Consider the following 26,587-nt stretch of genomic DNA (forward strand, 5'->3'; position numbering starts at 1 on the left):
AAATATGGAGAATATCGCCTTTAAAGTTGTCCAAATGAAGTTCTTAATTTTTTTTTAGTTTTGATATATTTACGACAGGAAACTTACAAAATATCTTATGGAACATTATCTTTACTTAATATCCTAATGATTTTTGGCATTAAATTTTTTTTATAATTTTGACCTATACAATGTATTGTTGGTTATTACTATAAATATACATGTGCTACTTATGACTGGTTTTGTGGTCCAGGGTTACATATGGTTTTGAAATAATGAGGGTGAGTAAATATTTATTTTTGGCTGAACAATAGTTTACAAAAAGCATTTGAAGGGATAGTACACTTAAAAATAATGCTCTCATTCTCAACCCTCATGTTACACCTTATTTTTACGGAAAGCGCGGGCGCAGCCATTTGTAAATTTTATGGGTCTGGCTTCCAGTCTCATGCGCATTGTCATTTTTAGCCGTACAAAACAGCTTATTTGCTGCTTAATGTTGCAAATTGGTGTGTCTTACCATTTTATTTTAATGTATTGTCTTAATTATGAACACAAACAGTTTTATCGCTGACTTCACAATGTTATTCTTCTCATTATTTCCCTATAGCGGACAATGAACTGAAAGTCTCGCCCATCTTGTGCCAATCCAGTCCAATCTGCCCTTTTTCATACAACAATAGTGGACAGTGACCAGTGGCTGACAAACAGAAAGGACATAAAAGTGCCCCAAAATGAGTCCCTATGATTAAAATATTTGTTGTATTAAAAAAAAAAAGACAAAAATAATCACTGAAATTGTACACTGGCCGCTTTAATTATATGGAAAAGAGCAGATTAGGAGGCAAAATTTCTCCTTTTTGTTTCATGAAAGATAGAAAGGTGTCAAACAACATTAAATATTACAGAATTTTCTTAACACTTTACAATAATGTCAAGATTTTTGCAGCTTTATCCTGGTTAATGTTCATTTGTACACAACTTCTAATACACTTCAAGTTGTATAAACCAATACATCCTAAACATGAATTAATAAACAATGCTATATTTATAAATTGACATTAACCATAATAAATGCTGTAAAAATGATAACAAAAGCATAGAAACAAAAGGAACGCCACTGTAAAGTGTTACTGGATTCTTTCCCTTTCCATTTACTTTGCCATCTATAACCCATCCAGGGGTGCGTTTCCCCAAAAACAACTATGGTCGCAAGTCACATTAAAGTTACCAATTTTAAGAGTTTAATGTAACTTGCAACCATAGTTTTGATTTTATACTTCTTTTTAAAGTCATCCATAAAACAAAACAAATGCTACTGTAAGCAGCCACACTTTGGGACTTCTCCATCAACATTTAATTTGCTCCTTTTTTTTGTCTGTTGCTTTTTTTGTGAAAGAAAACGAAAACAAAACAAAAAGTTAATTCTACAAACTAGCAGACATGGTTGTTTTCATCTCATGATCTCACGAAAGTTGCTAAATCAAACTGAATTAACCGGGAAAAAAAAAAAAAATGACTGGAAGCGGTGCATACGACTTCAAAGTCTTGGATGGGGCTATCGTCATTATCATATCCCCGGTGAGGGAAAGAGGAAGGAGGGAGAGAAGGGAGGAAAAGAGGAGGAAAGTTATAGCTAGTCAGGCATCACTTGATCTCCTCCTTTCCTCAACAAGTCTCACAACACACAGAAGTTGACAAGGGCTCGGGGGATGTAAACTAGGATACTGCAATTCCTGCTGCAGCGGTCAGTGGGTCTCCAAGGACCTCACTGTTTATGTCATTCATCCGTCTGTCTTCCTCCCCCCAGTGCCGACTGTCCTTCCCAGCACGCCGTCCGAAGTCCTCCTTGGCTGGTAATGGAGGGTTTTAGTGCTGGTCTTTGTATTCCTAAAACCTTAGTGTCCTTACAATTGACTTTCGACGAATCCGCCAATTTATAAATCAGATTTGCCTTGTGTTGGAGTCGGAGGTCGACAGAAGCAGTCTCGATAATCCACGCTCAGAATTCACCTCAGGGAACACCAAGCGACACACATAAATCTGGGACTGCACTACATTAAAACACACAGTCAGAAATGGAATGAAAAGTAAGACGATGTCTATCTACACTATGGTTGTCTACAGGCAGGATCCAGCAGCGGTACTGCGCTAGTAGTCGCAATGAACCTTGTGAGCATTTACAGCACGTGTCCGTTTTTTCCGGTGAGGTTGTGAACATCAAGGCGAGTCGCGATGGCCGTCAAAAGCCAATGCTGAGAAAATCGAGATGCGATAGCCGAGGGACTTGTTAGGAACAGTGGCAAGATCCTGCAATAGATCTCCAATTCATATCAATAGTCAATGATGGTGGTTAAAAAAAATGGGAGTTCATGAAGTAAGGAGGAAACATGTGCACATTTGTAAAGCATTTATACAAAAAAAAAAAAAAAAAAAATCAAAATGTGTCCCGTCAGCGTTCTTCCGAACGAGTCCTTTCGTTGAGTCTCTGGTTTGTGCTTTTTCAGCATGCTTACAGACAAGTGCTGCCTCCTAGTGGCTGGTTGTGGAGCAGGCGCCGTGTGTTGGATTGGGGTAAGGGGGAAAAGTAACAATGATACACCTCAGGCGTGTCGGACTGGCCGAAAGCCTGCGCACACTAACGTTATAGGGCCGCGGGACGGATATGTAAGAATAAAACACCAGTGAAAGAAACAGAGTTTAGAATATATATATACATACGTATACATGTATATCTATATATAGAGAGAGCGCGAGAGAGACTATAAAGTGATGGTCAGAGACTGGTGCACTGGTTTTGGTATTCTGAATTTGGCTGCGGTCAGTTTGCAGGGGTTTGGGGAGGTAGGGTAGGGTGAGGTGGGTAAAGGGGTAATTGGACATGCAAAGGCCGTCCCTTGGCCTTAGCTCCCGTAGTGCATGGTGTTGCTGGGGATGGCCATAGGAGATGCCATGGAGATAGCTGGGCCGCCCATGGTGAACTGGTTGGTGACGGGGTAGTAAGGACTGCTGCTGCTGGGACCCTGCTGGGCGGTTGTGGCCCCTGAGAAGAGATAAAAGCAAGATTACATCTGTTGTATTGATGAACATGTGGTTGCTGTTTGTAACACTGCTGCAAAATTGTTAATAAAAAGTGCATTAAACAAAGATATTGTCTAAAAAAAAAAAAGTGTCAACTCAGAATCGCCTTAAGTCGTCCTATTTTGGAATCTTCAGGTTACCGATCTACATCACAGGGTAACACATTAGCATAATGTCCAAACAGTTCCGCTAGTTAGTGTTTACATCATGTTCACAAGACAATGTTTTCTCCACTGTAAAATCAAGTTGGTTTTGTGTCATTGCCGAAAGATGATATGATAATGTGAAGAATCAGTGGTTAAAATATTTTTTTTTCCATGATACCACAGCAATACAGTTCAAACCTTTTGTTGTATGCTTGTCATTTTACAGAAGACTGCTTTTCTAATCTTGGCTTTTAACTTTTTTGGCTTCTAATCGTCTTTATTTGGAGTAACAAGTGTCTCTGAACCACAACCTGTAAGTACGATTGATATTTTGTGTGTACATTTTCAAGTGCGTGCTGAAAATATCTACTTTTTTGGTGGTAATATGTGATATATACCTAGTGCTTTAGGTTTCCACATAAACCACAATATTACTGTCTGACTGAAATAGTTCTGATAATTCGCTGTGAACCCACTATTTCCTAAGAATGTGTCGTTTAATGTAGACTGTTGTTGCTCTAATTACTTCCTTTAATAATAAATAATGTAACTTAGACATATTTTGGTTTAAAAAATGTGTTTCATCAGCTAGCATCATTGGTACTCGGCTAACATATCCACCATTATTATTTTGTTATGTGCTTAGTTTAGCAGCTAAACTTTAGCTGTGGGCATGATTCGCTTGCATAAAGTGTTAAATTTTTTTATGTCATTATGTTAAGAACGGATTGGAGCACTATATTATTGTTTTATGTAAAGGTGCATCAGGATTGCCAGGTTTTCACAACAAACCCCACCCAACTGCCATTTAATACTAGCCCAATCGTGTTTGGAAGGGGTTCTCCTGTTAAAAATCACATTCTGGGGTGTCAAATAGACACTTTATGTCAGGGTTCCCCTGGTAAATTCACATTCCAGAGGCTAAAGATAACGTTATTAGGGTCGCTTCAACCCACAGACAATGTAAACAACAGTGGACTTGGCAACACAGATGGCAGCGCTCGCTAACTTACTCAAATCTCTGTGCCAATCGCAACAGGCTTGGCCAGCTGACCAATCAGAGCAGAGTAGGCTTAGGGAAGGCTTATAGGGGGTTTATAGTCATTATGCTCAAAGCTGGCTTGCCTCGAACTAACCGTTTCAAAATCATTGACAAATTACTATGTATAAATGTATATTCTGAGAAAATTACATTAAGATTTTAGATGCATTTAAACCTGTTGTAGGGGACTCCAACACAATATTAGGACACAAAAAAACAACAACAACTAATTACTACTTTTGGTAGTAATGAGTTTGTCCACAAGGCGGGAACCTTCTAGTGTATAAGTGTTGAGTGCCTGTCTTTCTACACAATCAAATGGAGTATATTTTGAAAGGCTATGTGTGTGCGCCAAGTGTTCGTCTGACCACTAAAGTATACAATCACCATTGGGGATGTCCAAAATACAGTTTTTTTTAAATACAGTTTACTTTTTAAAGTCTGTGTAAAGCAATATTAAATTAATGCGTGAGTTTGTCACACCACAAATGTGTCATGAACCACAGCCAAATTTGAATTATAAAAAAGCACCAAGTAAAATAATGTATCAAAATCGTGAAATAATAAGCAGTATTCTCTGCTCTCAAACGCTAAGGGCTTGTTCTCTGTCGGTGCTGAAACCACACCCACTCATGGGAATCTCAACTGTCAAATACTGCTACAACCTGAATGGATGACTGAGCTGTTTTGTCAGTTATCACAACCAGGTAATATGCATTTACGTGATGAAGATTGTAGCTAGCTAGCAAACTGTAAGCTGTAGGAACTAACTGTAGTGACAGTAACTCGCATTTGAGCGGGCGAACCACTGATGCTAATGTGCTCTAATGTTAGTTATTATAGTGTTAGTGGAGGGCCCATGTTCAGTGGCTCCGGTGCATCGAGACATGATTTCAGGCCCGCCCAAAAGTCCTGAACACAAAAATTCAGTGCTACATAGTTCAAAGTCTTTAAAACGTGTTTACAGCAATACATTTCTAACATTTGTAATGCATTTAGAAACAATTCTCCAAATTGCCTTTACACAGACTTTAAGTAGTCAACTAATCAGTAATCAAAGATTATGTATAATTAAGTCTGGTTTCAGGTTCACTTCACCCTGATTGAGCTTTATGTAAGACACTTTCAAAATACCTAAATGGAAAGACTGGAAGAGAATGAAAAAAAGGTTTTCTTTTACTTAACACCACCTCGAAAATACAATGAGACTATTCACACGGCAGTGGCTAAAGATATCAATCACACTACCAGCACTGTAAAGGCCTATTCATATCACAGTAAGCACAAATGTTCAGTGCAACACGATATTAAACGCCCTCACACTTTGAAACCGTGAAAATGTTCTTTTACTGATGTATATCATCAGTTTACGCTGTTTACTCAGTGTTGCGAGAAAAATAAATAGGAAATTCTGTCATAATTTTCACTTATTACTCAAAACCCATAAAGCTCATTCATCTTCAGAACACAAATTAAGCTATTTTTAATACTCTCATTATCACAGAAGCTCAGACTTGCTTGATGTGCAAGAACAAACCTATTTGGTTCTCGTGTGTCAAGCAAGCACATTTGAGCTTCTGTTTAATGTGCTGATCAGTGTTTATATATGAATAAAACTTTTGTAAATCACTTTGTGTCTATGTAAGTTCTTATGAATCAAAGTGTGGACTTCCAGTGTCTAGAAAAAAAAAAATTATGAGAGAACATAAATTTTTTTTTTCTATTTGATTAAAATGACCCTTCGCAAACAGCTTGAGACAGGCGATCTGACCAATCATAACGCAGAATCCGCCATTATGTCCAATTAATACTGACAGGAGTAGATTAACTTTGGTTGACTTAAACTTAAAATTGTGTACTGACGTCTTTTCGCAGTTTAAATAAAATAAGTTCTGATATCCATTCATGTGTATTTCGTAATTTATATAAAGAAAAGATGATCAGTTCATCTGTCAATTGCTCTAATAAGGCAATACAGTGATCTGTCAGAACACATATTACAGCGCCACAAACGGTATGTTGTTGTTTGAATTTCTTGAAAAATTACAACATTTTAAAGCTGAGACCTTGTTTCATACCAGAAGTAACCTGTCAGCGTGTTGTCAGTTTCCTCTTTGTTCCGCGATGTATTTTTCACTGCATGAGAACATGTGCAGAGTGAGAGCGGCATTGTTTGTCGGACATTGCAACAGTAACAAAGAAGGGCGGGTTTTTGCGAAGGGTCAATTGTGACGGTTGTTTAATTTTTGGAAATGTCTTTTTTTTTATCTCTAAGAGTCCAGGTCTTGTTTTACTCTGTGAAGACAGTAAGAGCAGAGACGCTCACCCTGGACGATTCCGGTGCTCATTATAGAACCCATTCTGGAGTGAGTGTGATTCACAATCCCCGTGTTCACTGGAGGGGAAAAAAGACATCTCTTTTCAATTTACACAAGAACAAAATGTGATATACATGAAACGCATGAATATTTGACATGAGGCTAAAGGACAAAGGCTGTGATATAGATAATCTAAAAGTGTAGTAGTGTTGTGTGGAAAACCTCTCAATGACAAAAGTACAATTATTAATTGTACTATAAAGGGTATTAGAAGAAAATTTAAAATTAGCATTTAATACATACCATACATTTAAGGGGTCATATCATACACTACTTTTGCACCCTGAGGTACAATTATACATTATTTTTCTGCACCAAAAGGTCATTATTTGAAGTCACCCAAAAATGAAAATTACCTCATGATTTACTCATCTACAAGCCCTCCTAGGTGTATATGACTTCATTCTTTCAGACAAATACAATCAGAGTTATATTAAAAAACGTCCTAGCTCTTCCATGCTTTATAATGGCAGTGAATAGCTGTTGATTTTTTTAAAGTCCACTAAAGTGCATCCATCCATCATAAAAAGTACTCCACATGGCTCCAGGGGGTTAAAGGCCTTCTAAAGTGAATCAATGCGTTTGTGTAAGAAAAATATCCATAATCTAAACAGTAATCTCTAGCTTTCTGCTAACTGTTGTATGCGTTCATGAGAGTGGCGTTCCAGTACATCATCCGCTGGAACAACTGTCTTACACATTATTTTTCTTACACAAACGCACTGATTCGCAGAAAGCCTTAAAGGAACACTCCACTTTTTTTGGAAATAGGCTCATTCTCACACTCCCCCCGAGTTAATAAGTTGGGTTTTACCGTTTTGAAATCCATTCAGCCGTTCTCCTGTTCTGGCGATATCACTTTTAGCATAGCTTAGCATAGATCATTGAATCCTATTAGACCAATAGCATCACGTTCAAAAATGACCAACGAGTTTTGATATTTGTCCAATTTAAAACTTGACTCTTCTGTAGTTATATCGTGTACTAAGACCGGTGGAAATGCAAAGCTTCAATTTTCTAGGCCGATAAGATTAGGAACTACACTCCCATTCTGGCGTAATAGTCAAGGAAGTTTGCTGCCGTAATAAGGCTGAAGCAGGAGCAGTAATACCATGCAGCATATGTGCAAATGCTAAACTAGCTGGGAACTCATTTCTGATAATACTCCGCCTGCTTCAGCCATATTACGGCAGCAAACATCCTTGACTATTACGCCGGAATGGAAGTGTAGTTCCTAATCTTATCAGCCTAGAAACTCGCAGCTTTGCATTTCCACCGGTCTTAGTACACGATATAACTACAGAAGAGTCAAGTTTTAAATTGGACAAATACCGAAACTCGTTGGTCATTTTGAACGTGATGCTATTGGTCTAATAGGATTCAATGATCTATGCTAAGCTATGCTAAAAGTGATATCGCCAGAACAGGAGAACGGCTGAATGGATTTTAAAACGGTAAAACCCAACTTATTAACTCGGGGGGAGTTGGAGAATGAGCCTATTTCCAAAAAAAGTGGAGTGTTCCTTTAATTAACCAGCCAGAGGTGTGTGGAGCACTTTTTATGATGGGTGGATGCACTTTACTGGACTAAAAAAAAAAAATCAGCAGCCGTTCACTGCCATTATAAAGCTTGAAAGAGCCAGGCCATTTTTTAATATAACTCTGATCATATTCGTCTGAAAGAAGAAAGTCATATACAGCTTGAGGAGGAGTAAATCATGGTATAATTTTTAGGTGAACTATCCCTTTTTTCCCCCCTTTTCACATGGGAAATACATCACTCTGTACTCTACTACATTGTGAAGTTTCAAGTCACCCAATAGTCATCACTGATGAGTGCACTTGGATGATTGTTCAGAATGGGCCATTTTAGAAGCTTTAACAAAAGGTCTATTTGTACTGGGGAGTTGTTAAGTTGAGTAAGTTACAGTATTTTTGAATAATAAAACCAAGCTCTTATCTCATAAGGTAAAGTAAAAGATGAAAATTTTATCCTTCATGATGTGGCCCCTTTAAAATTATACAATTTCCCCCCCCTTTTTTTTTTTTTTTTAAATCTCAGCCTTCAGCGGTTCTTAAATGGATAGTTCACCCAAAAATTTATATTCAGTAATTTACTCGCACTCATGATGTTCCAAATCTTTATGAATTCCATTCATCTTTCAACACAAATGAGGATATTAATATTCTCACATCAATTTTGTCTATAACTAGTACAAAAAGTCTTTGTAAAAGTAATCCATATATATGCATCTTCCATATGAATAGACAAATCACTTTATACAGGGTTCCTACACATTTTCAATTTCAAAATTCCATACTTTTCCAGACTCAAATTTTCAAAGCTCTCTTTCAAAGACCATATTTAACATAAATAGTTCATAGAGCAATATTTTCAGCTTTATATTTGGTATATAGTAAAGTAAAAAATGATTTTCTTGAAGTGACAACATACAGAGAAAAATTAAATAACTCAAAAACAAATAAAAAATACAGACTTTTACATGCACACAAACTTTTTTTGTGCCCTTGAGAAACTATTCACATGCGCATGGGAGGTTTTCTCATTACAATTTCTAGTTTTATGTAACCTTTTCTAGTTTTATATATTTCCTTTGTGCATCACTGCCATCTTATTATGAATAAAACAAAAGCACAGATGCACATGAATTAACAGAGAGGTACTTGCTCAAAATTGGGCTTTTCTTTTGGTAGTACCTCTAATATCAAGGCCTAATGTCCAGTTCAACAAATCTTCTGTGGCAGCAGAGAAACCATGACACAAAATGAGCTGATGGCATAAAATTTACTAAGTTCAAGGGTACATAAAGACTGATACTATAAAACAAAAAAAGTGTTTAAAATTTGGCTTTCATTAGGGCAGTATGCCATATTTCAAGGCCTTTAGGTCTCTTTAATGCAAAGTCTGTGGCGGCCAAGAAACCACACCACCAAATGGGCTGATGGCACAATGTGCATTGTCCTATATGCCAAGTTAAATGGTTTCTTGTGCGCACATAAAAGTCTGCATATTTTTTATTTTTTTGCAAAGGTCCTTGAGGCCATGTAATATGGTGCTAAGAATATAGTGAGAAGAAACACAAAATGCTTATAAGCTGAATTTTGCATAATGAAAAAGTGCACCATCATATTTGACAATTACTAAAGCATCACTAAACAGCTGTCATGAAATCTCACTTCATGTACAATACTTTAATTAAATTCGTAATTTTCTATTATTAAAAAAAATTAAATGGAGGCAAAAGTCTGGAAACACAAATATGTTTCCATACTCTGCTTTCCTTTTTCCATACTTTTCCAGACCTGTAAATACTTGAATCAAAATTCATACACTGAAGCTCAGACAAATGTGCATGCTTTACATACATAAGGCAATGAGGTCTGAGCATCTGGATTACTTATACAATGTCTTTTCATACTTTTTTTGTCTTTTTTGGTTGTGCGGACTTTCAGTTGATTATGGATTTTGAACAACATGAGGGTGAGGAACTGAAACAATTTTCATTTTTGGTTGAAAAAAAAAAAAACACTTTAAAAAAAGCACCACAGAGCTAATTTCACTTCTCATATATGTGTATGTGTGAGCGTGTGTGTAAATATCCATACGTGCATGCGTGTCTGTACCAATGGGGATGAGATTGTTGTGGGACACTGTTGTCCCACTGCCGCCAATGACAGTGCTGAGATCATAGGCTGTAGGCATCCCTGACAGACACAGATAGAGCAAAATATTAGTGGCATCACTCCAGGGGGGTATTCCATAAAACAAGTTTACCAAATAAGTCAGGCTTATTTCAGTTAGTCTGACTTATTGTCACTTGATTTGACTCAAAATAAGTCAGACTAACTGAAATAAGCCTGACTTATTTGTTAAACTTGGTTTATGGAACACCCCCCAGAAGCAGGATGGAAGGAACTTCAGCTAACTGATATGTATCAGGAATGACTTCATAAGAGGCTTCCTGGGGATGTACCTGACACACCCATGCCTTGGCTCATGCTGTAGGTTCCCCCAGTGTTCCACATGTTCTCTGAGGGGGAAGAATAGTGGGAACCTGGAGGTGGGGCGGGTGTTGTGCCCGTGTACCTGCAGAACACAGCATAAGCAACACATGTTTCAGACATCCTCTTACTGCTTTCCAAAGCAATGCATCCACTCACCGAAAGAAAGGGTTCTTGAGATCTAGTAGATTACTGGACTTGGAGCCTGTCTGGTCCACTTGAGCAACAATACTAATGTCATAGCTTTGTCTGTAAGAGAAAGTGGAAACAAATGAGACCACGAGAAGTAAAAAGCGAAGCAGCCTGAGGGTTAAAACACGAAGCATTGTGCGTGCTCACCTCTTGTTGGCGATTAAAATTGCAGTGCCTGACATTGTGTCCCCTGCCTTGGCAAAGAGAGGTGACTGCAGCAGACAGCGCACCTGGTACCAGTGAGTGAGGGGTTCTGTGGGGGCCGTAGAGAGCCACACTGTCATCCTGTTCAGAGAGAAGCAACACAAAAGCATACCCGTCAAAATGTATATCAATGAATAGTTCCCTAATGTCCAAGTACTGAAATAGTTTTAAAATCATTACCATATTCCCATACGTTGAAACATGTATTAAAATGTTAGAAACAAGAAGAAATAAATCAATTTGATCACACAACTACATAATAGGATAGTTCTCCCAAAAATGACAATTCTGTCATTAATCACTCACCCTCACGTTGTTCCAAACCTGTAAGACCTTTATTTATCTACAGAACACAAATTAGGATATTTTTGATGAAATCCAAGAGCTTTCTGACCCTGCATAGACAGCAACGCACACGTTCAAGGCCCAGAAAGGTAGTAAGGACATCGTTCAAATAGTCCATGTGACATCAGTCGTTGAGAATACTTAGCTATGAGAATACTTTTTTTTTTGCGCAAAAAAAACAACAACTTTACTCAACAATTTCTTCTCTTCTGTGTCAGTCTTCGCCAAACGTTCACAAGAGCACCACAACACATGCTTGTGGTCCTGCTGAATAAATTGTTGAATAAAGTCGTTACTTTTTTTTTCTTTGCGCACAACAAGTATTCTTGTAGCTTTACGGTTGAATCACTGATTCTTTTAACAATGTTCTTACTTCCTTTTCGGGGCCTTGAATGTGTCAGTTACATTGCTGTCTATGCCAAGTCAGAAAGCTCTTGGATTTAATCAAAAATATCTTAATTTGTGCTCTGAAGATCTTATGGTTTTGGAACAACATGAGGGTGAGTAATTATTAATGACAGAATTAATGACAGTATTTGGTGGAATTATTAAAATTTGAACTGATATGGTAGCTGTATAGTCTAAAGCAGGAGTTCTCAACTCTGGCCCTCGAGGTCCATTTTCCTGCAGAGTTTAGCTCCAACCCTAATCAAACAAACCTGAACAAGATAACCAAGCTCTTCATCATTACTAGAAAGTTACAGGCAGGTGAGTTTGATCAAGGTTGGAGGTAAACTCTGCAGGAAAGCGGACCTCGAGGGCCAGAGTTGAGAACCTCTGGTCTAAAGTCTACATACCAATGCTTTAAAAAAAAAAAACGAAACAATTTAGAGCTGCAAAACAATTAGTCTCGAATAAATCGATTCAAAATAAAAGTTTATGTTTGCATACTATGTCTGTGTACTGTGTATAATTATGTATATATAAATACACAGATGTAAATATTTTGTAAATATATACATATGTAAACAATTTATATTATATAAAAATATAAATATTTGACATAAATCTAACATATTTTTCCCTAATACATACTTATACACATATATGCAAACATAAACTTTTTTTAAAATCGATTATTCACAACTAATCGTTTTGCAGCTCTAAAACAATCTTATAATTTGCACTGTGACAAAATTATTACAGACAATACAATATTAAAAAAAAAAAAAAAAATTAAAATGTAGACTAAAATGGTCCAAAATCAGATCTGAGCACACCAGTGTGAATGCAAAGAAAATCCAATTTCTTTCATTTTTGGTCAATTTAACGTGGTCTGAATTTGGTAGTAGTAATAGTAATAATAATAATAATAATAATAATAATAATAACAACAACAAAACCAACACATTACATTTTTTACATTTCTATTTTGAGTAACAGCATTATTATTATTACAATAATAAAATGCACTATTCAATTGGTTTAACAAAAAAAACGTAAGATAGATCTGATCTGTGCATACAAGTGACAATGAAATCACAGAAAACTAGGTTCTTTGCCTTAGCTCACATTTTAGTCTATTTAAAATGGTCTGAATTTGGTTCTGTCAGAGAGGATTCAAATACTGTGACAAGAATAAGTTGAAACTTACACTGATCCAATGAATGCGACATCAAACCAAAAAGCAAGCCCATGTACAAGCCCTGAATGCATCATGTGGAATTTAAAGGGGATTTCTATCCTGAAACAAGCAAGAAAAGGACAAATAAAAAAAATGTGACAAGCTGGCAGACTTTCAATCTGTACTTTTACCATGTGTGACTGTGAACCACAAAACCAGTCATAAGTAGGACGGGTATAATTTGTAGCAATAACCAAAATACACTGCATGGGTCAAAATGATAGATTTTCCTTTTATGGCAAAAAGGAGGAAAGGAAAGGAAAGGAAAGGGGGTGAGTGAGGCCAAGTATGGTGACCCATACAAGGAATTTGTGCTCTGCATTTAACCCATCCAAGTGCACACACACAGTAGTGAACACACACACACCGTGAACACACACCCGGAGCAGTGGGCAGCCATTGCTGCGGCGCCCGGGGAGCAGTTGGGGGATCGGTGCCTTGCTCAAGGGACTCACCTCAGTCGTGGTATTGAGGGTGGAGAGAGTGCTGTACATTCACTCCCCCCACCTACAATCCCTGCCGGACCTGAGACTCGAACCTGCAACCTTTGGGTTACAAGTCCGAATCTCTAACCATTAGGCCACGGCTGCCCCCATCATTAGGATATTAAGTAAAAATCATGTTCCATGAAGATATTTTGTAAATTTACCACTGTAAACTTATTTTTAATTAGTAACATGCATCTCTAAAAATTCTTTTGGATTTTTTGGCACCCTCAGATTCCATATTTTTAAATAGTTGTATCTCAGACAAATATTGCCCTATACTAACAAACCATACATCAATTGAAAGCTTGTTTATTCAGCTTTTAGATGAATCTCAATTTGTCCAGGGTCACATTTACCAGAAGGCTGCATTTAAATGCAAAAATGACACATTTGGTGGAACCTTACTTGTAAAGATCCTCTTCTTTAGCTTCTAAAAAGTTCACTGTATATTTCACTGATTTGGCCATCAGGATCCTGATATCAAAAGTGTCCTGAAAGAAATCACAGAATAAATAAGACAAGGCAGGATAACAAGATAACGCTCAGTCCTGTATGCAGAAGAGGATGAAGCCATCTGAATAAAACAAACTGACATGCTGTGAGGCCTCTTGTCAAGGACTGAGCCATAGTAAATCAGACTCAGTCCTAGCTCCAAGGTCTCTCCCGCCTCAAGCCTGCACTCTGAAGGATGCTACAACAGCGCCCCCTGGAGCCAGACAACAGCAGGTCGCTGTCCCAGCAGTGTAACACCGTTACAGACACAGCAAATGCCTGAACAGCTGACTTCTACTGGACATAAACCGCAGGCACACAGACTATAAACTATGATGTCTGGAAACCTTTGCACTGAAAATGGATCACATAATCGACAGCTTAATTGGCTTCATAAATGCACGAAATTATACAAAATAGCGGATTTAAAAACTTTTGGATTCTAAATAAAAATAAACAACCAAAATTACACATGTACAGTTCTTGTACACATAAACATGTGCTTTATAAAGCCTCCTTGATAGGTTTAAATTCATCACATACTCTTTGACCACACACAAACAGTGAGCTCAGGAACCTGGACCACAAAGTAAAGCCTTTCATCACAGGCACAAAAGCAAGCATACATACTTGACTTGAGTCTCATACATAAAACTGCCACTGAATCCATTTTCCTAATCCATGAAGCACACCGCCTTTCTCCATTTCCCAGAAACATCCTCACTGTTCTCATTCGGGCTCAAGTTTGTAACCCAATCCCATCCGTATTTACCCCCAAGCCCTCACCGCTCATCTACACTGAGGATACAAATCTCCAGTTACCTTCATACTACACAAACTGTTTTTCAGTGTACTCTTTCCTCTTAAAGCACAAACTCAAGGCCGTGTGTTTATGTATTTTTGACCTATGAACTTTCCATGCTGTGGCTAACTTTAAAAAGCTAGCATGTATTTATGAATTAACTTGCACACACCCAATCCGCCAGTCATTCCCTCCCATTGCTCACCACAATCGGCTGTCTGAAGTATTCATCTACTGCAGCTCCTCTCAGCGCAGACAGATCCACCCCATGGAAAGATGGCTGGTACCTGAAAGAAATCAGTTAAAAAAAATCAGTTTAAGCACAACATAAATGTTCTACAATTATGTCTTAGTCTGTTTATTCACACAGTATGTCCAGTAATGTCCTCATTCTCATCTTTGAAACACACCAGAAATTGGCCTTTGTAAACTGCTCCATGTAAAGCTGCTCATCTGTGAAAGGGGCAAGGTGAACGTCTCCGATAGTGGGAAACATTTTGCCTGTAAAGAGAACAGATACACTATGTATATATCAGTCTATAGCTATTTGGTGGCTTTTACTGAAAAAAACTTTTTACCGTTGGGCTTGAGGAACTTCTTGGCATGCAGATAGCTTTCCAGCATCCTTTCGTTGAACAGCATGTAGCCCATGGGTTCAGAGATAATTATGTCCACCTGCTCGGGTAGGGACACTTCCTCCACTTTCCCAGGAATCACCACAACACGCTCTGATAGCCTGTTACTGTTCACAAGAACCTGTGGATGCACAATTATTAGCTGCTTCTTGGTATCAATACTAAATCTATTTTTGTCAAGCATTCAAGTCCTTTTATAAGGAGAGGAATAAAAAAAAAACCTTCAGAATAGATTACAATATTTTAATTATTTAATGAAAGTTTATTATGAATTGTATCATCATACGTCAATCAATTACCTGCATAATTATAAATGATTTTACATTTAATATATACAACATATACGCTACATACACTACCAGTCAAAAGTTTTTAAACAGTATGAATTTTAATGTTTTTAAAAGTCTCTTCTGCTCACCAAGCCTGCATTTATTTGATCCAAAGTACAGCAAAAAAAGAAATATTTTTTCTATTTAAATTAACTGTTTTCTATTTGAATATATTCTAAAATGTACCTTATTTCTTTGATTTCAAAGCTGAATTGTCAGCATCATTACTCCAGTCACATGATTCTTTAAAAGTCATTGTAATATTCTGCTTTGCTGATCAAAAAACCTTTTTTATTATTATTATTATTATTATTATTATTTTGGAAACAGCTTAGTAAATCATTATAAATTATGTATGTACACACACACTACCAGTAAAAAGTTTGGACACTTAATTTTTTTTAAATATAATTTTATTCTTACTTTTTTGTCAAATATTTATTATTTAAAAAAACAATACAATATATTTTTGATTTGATTTGATGGTCAAATATAAATTGTGCCAAGGAATGATTCTCAGTTTGTTTTTAAGTTAAGATTTTTTTTTCCCAAATGTTTTTCTTAAAAACAAACTTAAAATCATTCCTTGGCACAATTTATATTTGAAAAAAAAAAACCCATCAAATCAAATTAAAAATATATTGTATTGTTTTTTAAAATAATATTTAACTTAAAAGAGAAAATTAAGTCAAGTGTGTCCAAACTTTTGACTGGTAGTGTGTGTGTGTGTGTGTGTGTGTGTGTGTGTGTGTGTATATAACGCTGCGCTTTTTACACAAAATATTAGCCATTTACAACATTGATAATAATAAGAAAAGCTACAGAATGATTTCTAAAGGATCATGTGACACTGAATACTGGAGTAATGTCATCACAGGAATAAATTAGATTTTAAAATATATTCAAATAGAAAACAGTTATTTTAAATTGTAATAATATTTACCAATATTACTACTCTTACTGTTTGTTTGAGCACATAAATGCAGCCTTGGTAAGCATAAGAGACTTCTTTCAAAGACATTAGAAAAATCCCACTGACCCCAAACCTTTGAACAGTAGTGCATTTTAGTGATTGATGAATCTGTCATACCTCTGCATGTTGAGCCATAGTACTGGCCTCCACAGCATAAACTTTACGAGCACCAGCCTGAGCTGCGAAAAATGATAGAATCCCAGAGCCACAGCCTACATCCAGAATCACCTGAAATGAAAGGACAGAGAGGAAAGAATGAAAACAAGAATCACATGATATGACACAACCAAGTCCAAACTACAGGTTTAATTTAATAGTAATTCATTCAGAGAAGCATTCACAAGGAATAACCTTTCTACATAAAGTGAACACAAATGTCCATCTTTCACTTTGCTGTAGTAGGTCAACTGTTCCAATTTGAGACATTTTGTTCTGGACAACATCAAAGCTAAAAGTCAAGGTCATAACAGCCAAAAAGCCTTACTAATGAGTTTCTTTTTAATGGAGAACAAGAACTGCTATGATAAGCACAGAGAAAGCACAATTTTGAAATTACTGAACTCCATACCATCTACAAATCAACAAACTGCAATCTATACAATAACAGATGTATCAACAAGAGAAATAACAGTACTTTATCCTTGAAGTCAGTATGATTCTGGAGGATGGCGCGTTGATATGTTCCAGTTCGCACATAATCCTGCATCATGTTTTGTTGCTGAGAGAGGTAGCCATAAAACTGAAGAAGAAAAAAAAGAGAGAAGGAGGGCAAATTTCTCCATTAGAAATAAAAGGTAGCCTGGATACCTTCTAAAACTTGTTTAAAAAAAGGTTGCACAACAGGAATAAAACTGGTTCATCAAATGACAATGCGTTTTGTTTATGTATGTTAACTGGAAGCCAAACACACCTGGAAATACTGTACAGCTGAGGACTCCTCTGTCCTCTCACTGAAGACAGAGTGTTCACCCCCATGTCCACGGCAATTTTTGAGGAGGTTATAGAACGACGAGAAATCTGCCAAATACAACACATCAAGAGATTATGAGCTACACAGCACCATCTCTTCATTTAGGTTTGCCCACAGTCATTTAATTAAAAGTTTCTACATGAGTGACTGCAGCTGTACTCATCTGAATGTTTGTTTGTTTACAGCTCTAAAAGTAAAACTTGTTTCACTTCATTTTTATAAGAATTAACCGAAAAGTAAATGGAGTTCAAGACATCACAGTCCATCAAAATATGCTATGCTTGTCTGAGTCTTTCAGCAAACTGATAAATTGCCGTAAAGCCTGATGTGCTCGTAAAAGAAGGTGAGCTTTACCTGCTGGAGATGCAAACTGCAAGAGGACACTGTTACAGCCCAGAGTAATGATGAAGGACTGCTTCCCAACTCGACTGCATTCTGTCTCTCGTGATACTGAACACTTAAAGACACACGTCTCTTCATCTGTGGAGGAAAAACAAAAGCATGGATGTCAATATGTCTCACACTACAACAGATCACTGTTTTGATATCCTTTTGTTCACAATTTTCATCAATAAAAAACTGAATATATTACTTCTAAAGAATGTTTCAACAGTTTTTGGGGTCCAAAACAACACTGGACCTCACCGACTTCCATTATATGTACAAAAAACAGACATTCTTCATAAACATTTGCGCACCACAGAAAAAAAAAAAAAGTCATATAGGTTTGGAATGACATAAGAAACCAAAAGTGAACTATTGCTTTAAGATGGGACAGGGGAAAATATATTTAACAAAGTATATTTAACAAATTAACCAAAGTTTAAACATTGTATTTGTAGTAAAACTGTGGTTATACCAATGGTAATCAAAAACAAACAAACAAAAAAACAAGGTTACCACAATTTCACTATAATAAAATCATGGTTCATTTTCGTAAGGGTTTACTATTACTAAATTACGCTAAGTCTACCTATCACCTAAACAAAAAACAAGCAAATAAAACTGAACTAGTCCGGTTCAAAACATTAACCTGCCTTTCTAACCACTGCAACGGTAAGCGGTGATGCCAGGACGAGAGATTTTGTCATCTATTTGCCCAGCTGTTGTAGGATTAAGTCAAGCTTTCCATAGACAGATTAGGCTGTTCAATTATATAATTGAGTTGAAAACAAGTAGTCTCTACGGCAGCTCAAGAAAATACCTCTTAAACAGAGGGAAGAGGAATAAGGCCATGAAAATCTGCACTTTAGAGTGAAGCTTGGCATCTAATCTTTATAACTAAAGGCTTAGCTCTTTAGACTCCTGAAACATCCTAAAAGACTTAACAACTGTTTCTAACAAGCCAGAGACAACATGTTTACCACAGTGAAAGCACAAAAAAAATTTCCTTCAAGGTAAACTTATTACATTTTTCACAGTGCTAAATTATTGGCAAACCCAGACTTGTTTTTGTTTGGAGAGATGAATTACACACATACCTTTATTGGCGGCACTGAATGTAAACAATGCCACTAAACCGAATAGAACTTACATATTTTGCTGATAATTGCTGCTGAAAATGATCACTTATTCTAATGTTTTAGGCTGTACTCATCAGTCGGACTGGGTAAAACACGGAGTACTATAGACTGCCAAAAGTTAGGCTATAACAAATCAAGGAGAAGAGTGCAGAAGACTGTCTGAGGAAAGAAAGCGTTTGTGGTTGGCCAAGTTTTTTTTCTTGACAACATTTATGTTTATTCTTATCATTTCCAATAAAGCTTGCACATATTTTACCACCTATTCACTTTAGTTTGTCAAAATATTGTGCCCTTTCCTGCTTACTAAATCCTTCTCTATATGATTTATCAGCTTCCACGTGTTTTTCCATGGTTTAGACGGCATAAATTAGCAGAACAACGTATTCAGTAGTACATTAACCATGGAATTCATGCGGTTGTTTACATCCGAGTGTCTCCAATACAGCTGTGCATCCGGGTAACTGACCAAACCGTGACTCAAGTGCAAACACTCCATTTCCTTCAAGGTAAACGTATTATGTTTTTCACTGACTAACATACAGTATAAAAGCACTAATTTATTTGGCCAACCCTCTCTCACTTTAGTTTGGAACGATGAATTTCAAACATGCCAATACTTAGTTTACTTATTGTTGTTCCTGCTTTATAAAGCACACTGAACACTTGCTAAAATCACTACATTCAGTAAAGGCATTATTGTTATTGATATCATTAGCAACCTTGTCAACAGCACAAGGTCGGCCATGTGACGTAAACACTGCAGGACTCATAAGGGGGCGACCAGCTCCATGTAGATTTAAAGCTCTCATTCTAACACAAGTGTAAATGAGTTTAATATTTCCATGAAGTGTTTATTGATTTGTAAAAAGCAAAAGCTCTTCGCTAGCTCTTAATATTTACACAACAATAAATACTTAAGAGCACGGTCTGGCATTAAAACGAGCAAAATATCACTCTGACACATGGTTTTTCCCTGAATAAACTTGGGCTTTCGACTAAAAAAAATAAACGATGTGGCATTTGAGGCTAGAGATATCAAAACTTCTCAAAAGAAAAAAAAAATCTATGCCATGTGGGTCGCGCATCTGTTTCAGTAAGACATTCATCTCATCCACGGGACATCGGCAGCGTGAGGCTCCAAACAAAAGCCCTGAGCGCTGAATGAACAGGCGGGACACTGGAGAAAAGGAGGCGGGGGACCCGCTATTGTTCCCCGCGGAACAAAGATGAATGCCCAAAGGGTGCTGCCACAAGAAACCTCTGCGTAATTTCACATTACTTTAGCAATGCTTTTTGCACTTTGAAAAAAATAAATAAAAATAAACAGGGCTGTCTGATGGTATAGTACAGTATAGTAAAAGTAGAGAGGTGGCGCAGAACTGCGCGCCAGGGATGTGCGCAATCAATCAAGTAAACTCAGCATCCATTCAACCCATCAAAAGCCAGGTTAAAACGATTTTAACAAACATACCTCATTTTACCCAAATGAAACCAGTGGAAAACATAAACGGACGTTTCTACAACACTTTCTGAAGCTCAATAGTATGACTGAAGGTTCAGACTGCGGCTAACTTTATAGGCGCCAATCCACATTATCCAAAGCCCTTCCTTGGTGTCCTGCTAAAACTCTGGATAAATTCCTTAAAGAAACCTAATGCATACAAAGGCATGAATATATATTTCTAAAGGTAGAAACACATCTAGTGCTGGACCGCCGTGCGCATTGGCTGGGTAACATAGTAGCTGACTATAAGCAGCTTAACACAATACGAAGTGTTTACGGATGCTAACATGCTACGATCAACGTGGTTTGTGGCATGCGTGTTGAAACCAACCCTCTGGCTTCAGCAATTTTACATGTTTTAGAAAGCATGCAGGTGTGAAAGAGCCGCATTTGAGATCATAACTCATTAGCCACCAGTCCCGGTGACCAGGCGGCGCAACACACGCACATGCCGCACGCACATCACTCTCATTAGGCTAAGCTAGGATACACCGCTCAACTGAGGCCGGATGGAAAGTGTTTAAAAGCCAGCTTTTACTCACTGTTCGAGAGGCTTATGAGAGCCACGTCCTGGTTGATTTTGATTTCTAGTCGCAGGGGCTGCTGCTCTGAATGTCGCTGTATATCTCCATTGGCGTCTCCGATGGAGAGGAGGCGCACGCCTGAGAACACGGACACCGCCATCTTCGATCTGGGGAGAGTCAGACAGGCAGCTCGCAGCGGCTCAGATCTCCCCTGGAGTCAGTGGTCAAGCTAGGCCTGACTTACTACTGCCTCCACATGGCCACATCTCACTTTTTCCAGCTGTAGTTCAATTCCAAGACATGATATGGGATACATAGAAAAGGCAGGTGTATCTTGAGTACGTTTAATAATACATACATTAAATACGTATGTTGGAAATCTTGTTGTTCAGTATGTTAAGACTACAAAAAAAAAAAAATACACCACAGGTGAACAGGGTAGAAATTAACTAGGCCTGATAAACATTTATTATACTTCTCTATATGATTAAGCATAGTACAGTAAGACAATTGTTTTGTTGCAGATTTTCTGACATTAAATTTAGCAAAAATGTTTTAATATGCAAATTAAGGTGTTGTTTTTGTGATTTTGGATAGATTTTTTAAACTCAATAAATCTGAAAATACTGTCAACACCCAGGGGGAAAAGGACTAAAATGTTATCATATACACTACCAGTTAAAGTTTTTAAACAGTAAGATTTTTTAATGTGATCCAAAGTACAGCAAAAACAGTACAAATTTTGAAATATTTTTTATATATTTTAAAATGTAATTTATTCCTGTGATTTCAAAGCTGAATTCATAACGCCATTACTCCAGTCACATGATCCTTCATAAATTATTTTAATATTCTGATTTGCTGCTCAAAAAACATTTATTGTTATATTATTATGTTAAAAACAGCAAAGTAGAATTTTTTCCGGTTTCTCTGATGAATGAAAAGTTCAGAAGAACAGCATTTATCTGAAATAGAAATATTTGGTAACATTATAAATGTCTTTATCATCACTTTTGAATCAATTTAAAGCATCCTTGCTAAATAAAAGTATTCATTTCTATGATTTCTTTTTAATTCAGATAAATGCTGATCTTTGGATCTTTCTATTCATCAAAAAAATCCTGAAAAAATGTGCTCAACTGTTTTAAATATTGCTAGTAATGATAATAAATGTTCCCTATACAGCAAATCAGCATAATAGAATGATTTCTGAAGGATCATGTGACTTGGAGTAATGATTCTAAAAATGTAGGTTTGTTCACAGAAAAAAAAAATACATTTTTAAATATATTCAAACAGAGAACAGTTATTTTAAATGTTAAAATATTTCACAATTTTACTGTTTTTGCTGTACTTTGAATCAAATAAATGCAGGCTTGGTGAGCAGAAAAGACTTCTTTAAAAACAAAAAATCTTACTGTTCATAAACTTTTGACTGGTCGTGTAGGAATAAAACTTGAAAGTTGGTGTATGTTGGTGCTACTGAAGATATAGCCTACTATTACAGTTTTATTAATATTTTGAAATAGCTTTATATGCTTTATTATATGTATGTGCGTATTTTTATTTTAATACAAAGTTTATTAGAACTTAGTTTTATCGCTGTTTTTTCCAGAAATTTCCAGTCGGTAATTTCAGTCCTTCAACTCAAGGCTACATTTCTAATTCTCATTTAGTTAAAGTTTTTCATCTAATACTTTTTTTCCAGCTTTTTTTTGTTTCAATTAACAAAATTGTTTTGATAGTTTATCATTAGTTAATAATAATAACCCCTGTACAAACGTGTACCATAGTAGTTTCCAGCTTAATTGTTGCTCTTCTTGTAAAAATGATAGAAAATTAAATTGAGATCTCAAATAGTTTAAGAAGCATTTCAGGCTCAGTCATTTTAATTTATTTTTCAATGACATTTTGATTCAGTTTCGTAAGGAAAGGTATATAGGTATCTCGCTGCAAACAAATCAGATGTTTCTCTTGTAGGCAACAATCAAACTTAAAACGCAAGACAAACGTGAGGTAAACAGACTGAAAAAGTTACCAATGCAGGACAGCAGTAAAATGATATTTGCATAAATGTCCAGTGGTTGACTGATAAAGATACAGTACAGATATAAAATGACATAAATAAGCATGCAAGGGCAGAGAGTATATGCAGAAACAGGCCATCTGATACGTTCATAGTCATTTGGTGTTCAAGTTCTTAGAGTAAAAGCGCGTAAGGCCAGCAGCACCCTTTTACCAGCAAATATCACTAAAAACAGATATAATTCTGCACTTGTGTTTTGTATTGTGTTTTGTATTAACACTATATATAACATTTAAGAAATGTCATGACGATGCAGAGACCTTTACCAACTAGATTAGAGAAAATACATTTGAGTAAAGAGTAGTACCTCATTCAGTATTCAGAAACACAGCATCGATCTTTATCAAAAAGAACCTGAGATTCAAGACATCTCTCTCTCCTTCAATAGAGTTAATACAATTACATACCCTAAATACATGAGTTTTTATGGCAACAACAGTCCATGTATATAAGCCTAACTGTATCAAACAGAAAATCAGTGTTTCATCCTAAACTGAACACATTACAACAAGAACGCATTTTGCTGATTTTCAAATAGACTTAGCTACACAGAAAAAAAAAAATGAATTGAATATTTTTGCATATTTGTCATCAGTTTTCCAGTGGACTGTTTTATCAACTGAACACTATTTTTCCTCATCCTGTGTACTCCATAGAATTTTGTTTTAAAGAAGTCTCTTCTGCTCACCAAGCCTGCATTTATTTGATCCAAAGTACAGCAAAAACAGTAAAATTTTGAAATGTTTTAAAAAATAATAATAATAACTTTTCTATTTGAATATTTTAAAATGTAATTTATTCCTGTGATTTCAAAGCTGAATTTTTAGCTGAATTTTTTTTTACTCCAGTCACATGATTTTTCAGAAATCATTCTAATATTCTGATTTGCTGCTCAAAAACATTTATTATTATGTTGAAAACAGCTGAGTAGATTTTTTTAGGTTTCTTTGATGAATAGAAAGTTTCGAAGAACAGCATTTATCTGAAATAGAAATCCTTTGTAACATTATAAATGTCTATAAAGATTTTATGTCAGATAAATGCTGATCTTTGAATCTTTCTATTCATCAAAGAATCCAGAAAAAAAATGTACTTAACTGTTTTAAATATTGATAATAATAATAATAATAATAATAATAATAATAATAATAATAATAATAAATGTTTCTTGAACAGCAAATCAGCATATTAAAATAATTTCTGATAGATAATGTGACTTTGAAGACTGGAGTAATGATGCTGAAAACTTAGCTTTGATCACAGGAATAAATTACATTTTAAAATATATTCAAATATAAAGCAGTTATTTTAAAATGTGCAAATATTTCACAATATTACTGCCTTTTCTGTATTTTAGATCAAATAAATGCAGGCTTGGTGAGCAAAAGAAACTTCTTAAAAAAAAAAAAAAAATCTCACCGTTCAAAAACATTTGACTGGTAGTGTAACTTTTGCACTGCCATGTCCTTATTTTAACAGTATACAAATTAAACACTTTTAAATCACTTTTTCTTCATATCTCACATCACTGAACGTGAAAGACTTCCAAGTCACAATGCAGCTTACAAATTAAACAATTTAGTGTAAAAGTAGTGATAATCCAGCTCTGCTGTAATGTAAAGGGGAACTGAGGGTTGTGTAGTGAAAACATTTGCGTAAAAGAGGAATGTTCAGAAGTTTCTCCACATTCTTCATGACTCCTTTAGGGGGAAGAGAAAGACAGAGGTTCATAATTCTGTTTATATTCCTGTTCAACAGGAAATTTCAAAGAAAAAAGTAACACTGAGCTTATTGTTGGTACCTCAGAAGAGAGCACATGATTTGGGTGGTCGAAAGGGGTTGTCGCTTGATGGCACCCCCATGAGGAGAGGGTCCTTATGGGCATTTTGCAAGCAAAAGGTCTTCAGATCTGCCGCAGCTTGAGAAACCTAAGAGGAAGGAGAGATTAGATAAAATATAGACAGATATACAAACACATAGGCAAACATGTAGCCTACATATATGTGTATACATACAGATAAAAGGGGGTTGTGGAGCAATAAAGACTGCTGGCTATCAAATCACGCGGTTAGAAGTTACAGTTTATTTGATTCAAGATAAATTCAATAATAACACACAAAGCCCTGCGTTGTTTTTAAAATAGTATGTTTGGGGCCAGTGGTAACTAATATAGATTTGGATTTTTCCAGCCAACAAATGTGACACTGTGTTACACTCACAATCAACAAAGAGCTCCACTGTGCGCTGCACCACACACAACACACAGCAGTACTGCCTGGAGAGAGTTTCAAATCAAATACGGCTCTCCTCGACGAAAAGTTTAGAGCTTTTTATGTTAATCTGCGATTATCATACGCCTCACAAATGTAGCCTGCTGAAATGTTGGGGTGTGTTAGCATTCGATTAAAAGCAAGTTGTCACCTGCTGAAAACGAAGGTAAATGCAACCTGTCGTAATATAAGACAGGCCACGGTAAAAGCTGGCAAACAGATAACATTATGTTTTATGCTTCACTTCCGTGAGGTACATTGTAGAAGCTCTCATAAGAATCAAGAAACGTTAAAAACAGCACAATAATTACACAAAGTAGCAGGATGTTCGGACAGGATCAACAAGTCTGTCAAGTCACACCCTGTTAGCAAAGATTTCCAAAATTTCGGCTTTTTTTCTTCTTCTACTCACTTTAATTCGGCGGATCCCCGCTTCAAATCGCAGCTGCTTGACGTTTTTTTGCAGGCTCACCAAACCGCCTGCGCTGTTATTCGACATGTCTTCTGACAGACCGAGAAAGTTTGCTACAATGTCCAGACGAGACTGACTTTTGTAGTAACTGGCTCAATTGCGCCCCTATAGTCGAAACCGACGAAGGTTTCTTATGACGACGCTGCAGGAGGACACCTGTTGAAATGGTATTTGCTCACCTGTGAATGAAAGGGAATTTAAATGAAGCAAGCAACACACAAACAAACATAAAAAGACCTCCCTATAGAACCCCTGCCACTTGTATTGTTTTATAATAAGCCCATCATAGTTTCTATTCTCTACCCAGAACCCTCATAATAAACCTATTCACATTTAACACAGTATGTTTATTACGGCATTTTCCTTGTGGGTACGTTGGCTGTCCCACAAAAATGTGGGTAATTTTAGGTTTCACTACAACTGAATGAGCATGTGTGTGATTACTTACAAATTGTAATCCGTTACTGATTCCAAATTACATGACAAAAATTGTAGTTATAACGTA

At 36.4% G+C, this 26,587-nt stretch overlaps 2 protein-coding genes and 1 non-coding gene across 4 annotated transcripts; all 3 read right to left on the minus strand.

Annotated features, from left to right (window-relative positions):
- Positions 1–491: 491 nt before the first annotated feature.
- carm1 (coactivator-associated arginine methyltransferase 1) lies at positions 492–21,420 on the minus strand. Of its 2 annotated transcripts, none has more exons than XM_073835365.1 (16): positions 21,273–21,420; positions 18,058–18,183; positions 17,644–17,750; positions 17,368–17,472; positions 16,851–16,961; positions 15,375–15,552; positions 15,207–15,297; positions 15,002–15,083; positions 13,908–13,993; positions 12,985–13,074; positions 10,989–11,126; positions 10,809–10,898; positions 10,622–10,734; positions 10,272–10,352; positions 6,575–6,643; positions 492–3,022 (listed from the first exon to the last, which is right to left on the minus strand). In XM_073835365.1, exons 1-16 carry the CDS (start codon positions 21,412–21,414, stop codon positions 2,883–2,885), a joined length of 1,749 nt encoding a protein of 582 aa, XP_073691466.1. In that variant the 5' UTR covers positions 21,415–21,420; the 3' UTR covers positions 492–2,882. The 2 variants fall into 2 exon arrangements, with proteins under 2 accessions (XP_073691466.1, XP_073691459.1); XM_073835358.1 differs by having other exon boundaries at positions 10,254–10,352.
- On the minus strand, positions 14,098–14,296 carry LOC141291654 (small nucleolar RNA SNORA74). The gene has a single exon (XR_012340355.1). It is a non-coding gene; the product is annotated as a small nucleolar RNA SNORA74 (small nucleolar RNA).
- Positions 21,421–23,114: 1,694 nt separating the features above from the next.
- On the minus strand, positions 23,115–26,169 carry LOC141327812 (guanine nucleotide-binding protein G(I)/G(S)/G(O) subunit gamma-10). Its single transcript, XM_073835372.1, has 3 exons — positions 26,023–26,169; positions 25,142–25,268; positions 23,115–25,040 (listed from the first exon to the last, which is right to left on the minus strand). Exons 1-2 carry the CDS (start codon positions 26,107–26,109, stop codon positions 25,143–25,145), a joined length of 213 nt encoding a protein of 70 aa, XP_073691473.1. The 5' UTR covers positions 26,110–26,169; the 3' UTR covers positions 23,115–25,040; position 25,142.
- Positions 26,170–26,587: the final 418 nt, after the last annotated feature.

The sequence above is a fragment of the Garra rufa genome, chromosome 1 (genome assembly GCF_049309525.1).
Source record: "Garra rufa chromosome 1, GarRuf1.0, whole genome shotgun sequence".
In the NCBI taxonomy this organism is placed as follows: domain Eukaryota; kingdom Metazoa; phylum Chordata; class Actinopteri; order Cypriniformes; family Cyprinidae; genus Garra; species Garra rufa.

What these genes read in the sequence shown, in the direction of transcription:
- LOC141327812 (XM_073835372.1), bottom strand. Translation starts at nt 26,109, where the DNA reads ATGTCGAATAACAGCGCAGGCGGTTTGGTGAGCCTGCAAAAAAACGTC. An exon ending in CGGGGATCCGCCGAATTAAA is followed by an intron (nt 25,269 to 26,022) that starts GTGAGTAGAAGA and finishes CCTTCCTCTTAG; the next exon opens with GTTTCTCAAGCTGCGGCAGA.
- carm1 (XM_073835358.1), bottom strand. Translation starts at nt 21,414, where the DNA reads ATGGCGGTGTCCGTGTTCTCAGGCGTGCGCCTCCTCTCCATCGGAGAC. An exon ending in GAAGTTCCTCAAGCCCAACG is followed by an intron (nt 15,298 to 15,374) that starts GTAAAAAGTTTT and finishes TTCTCTTTACAG; the next exon opens with GCAAAATGTTTCCCACTATC. An exon ending in CTCAAGAACCCTTTCTTTCG is followed by an intron (nt 10,735 to 10,808) that starts GTGAGTGGATGC and finishes TGTGTTCTGCAG; the next exon opens with GTACACGGGCACAACACCCG.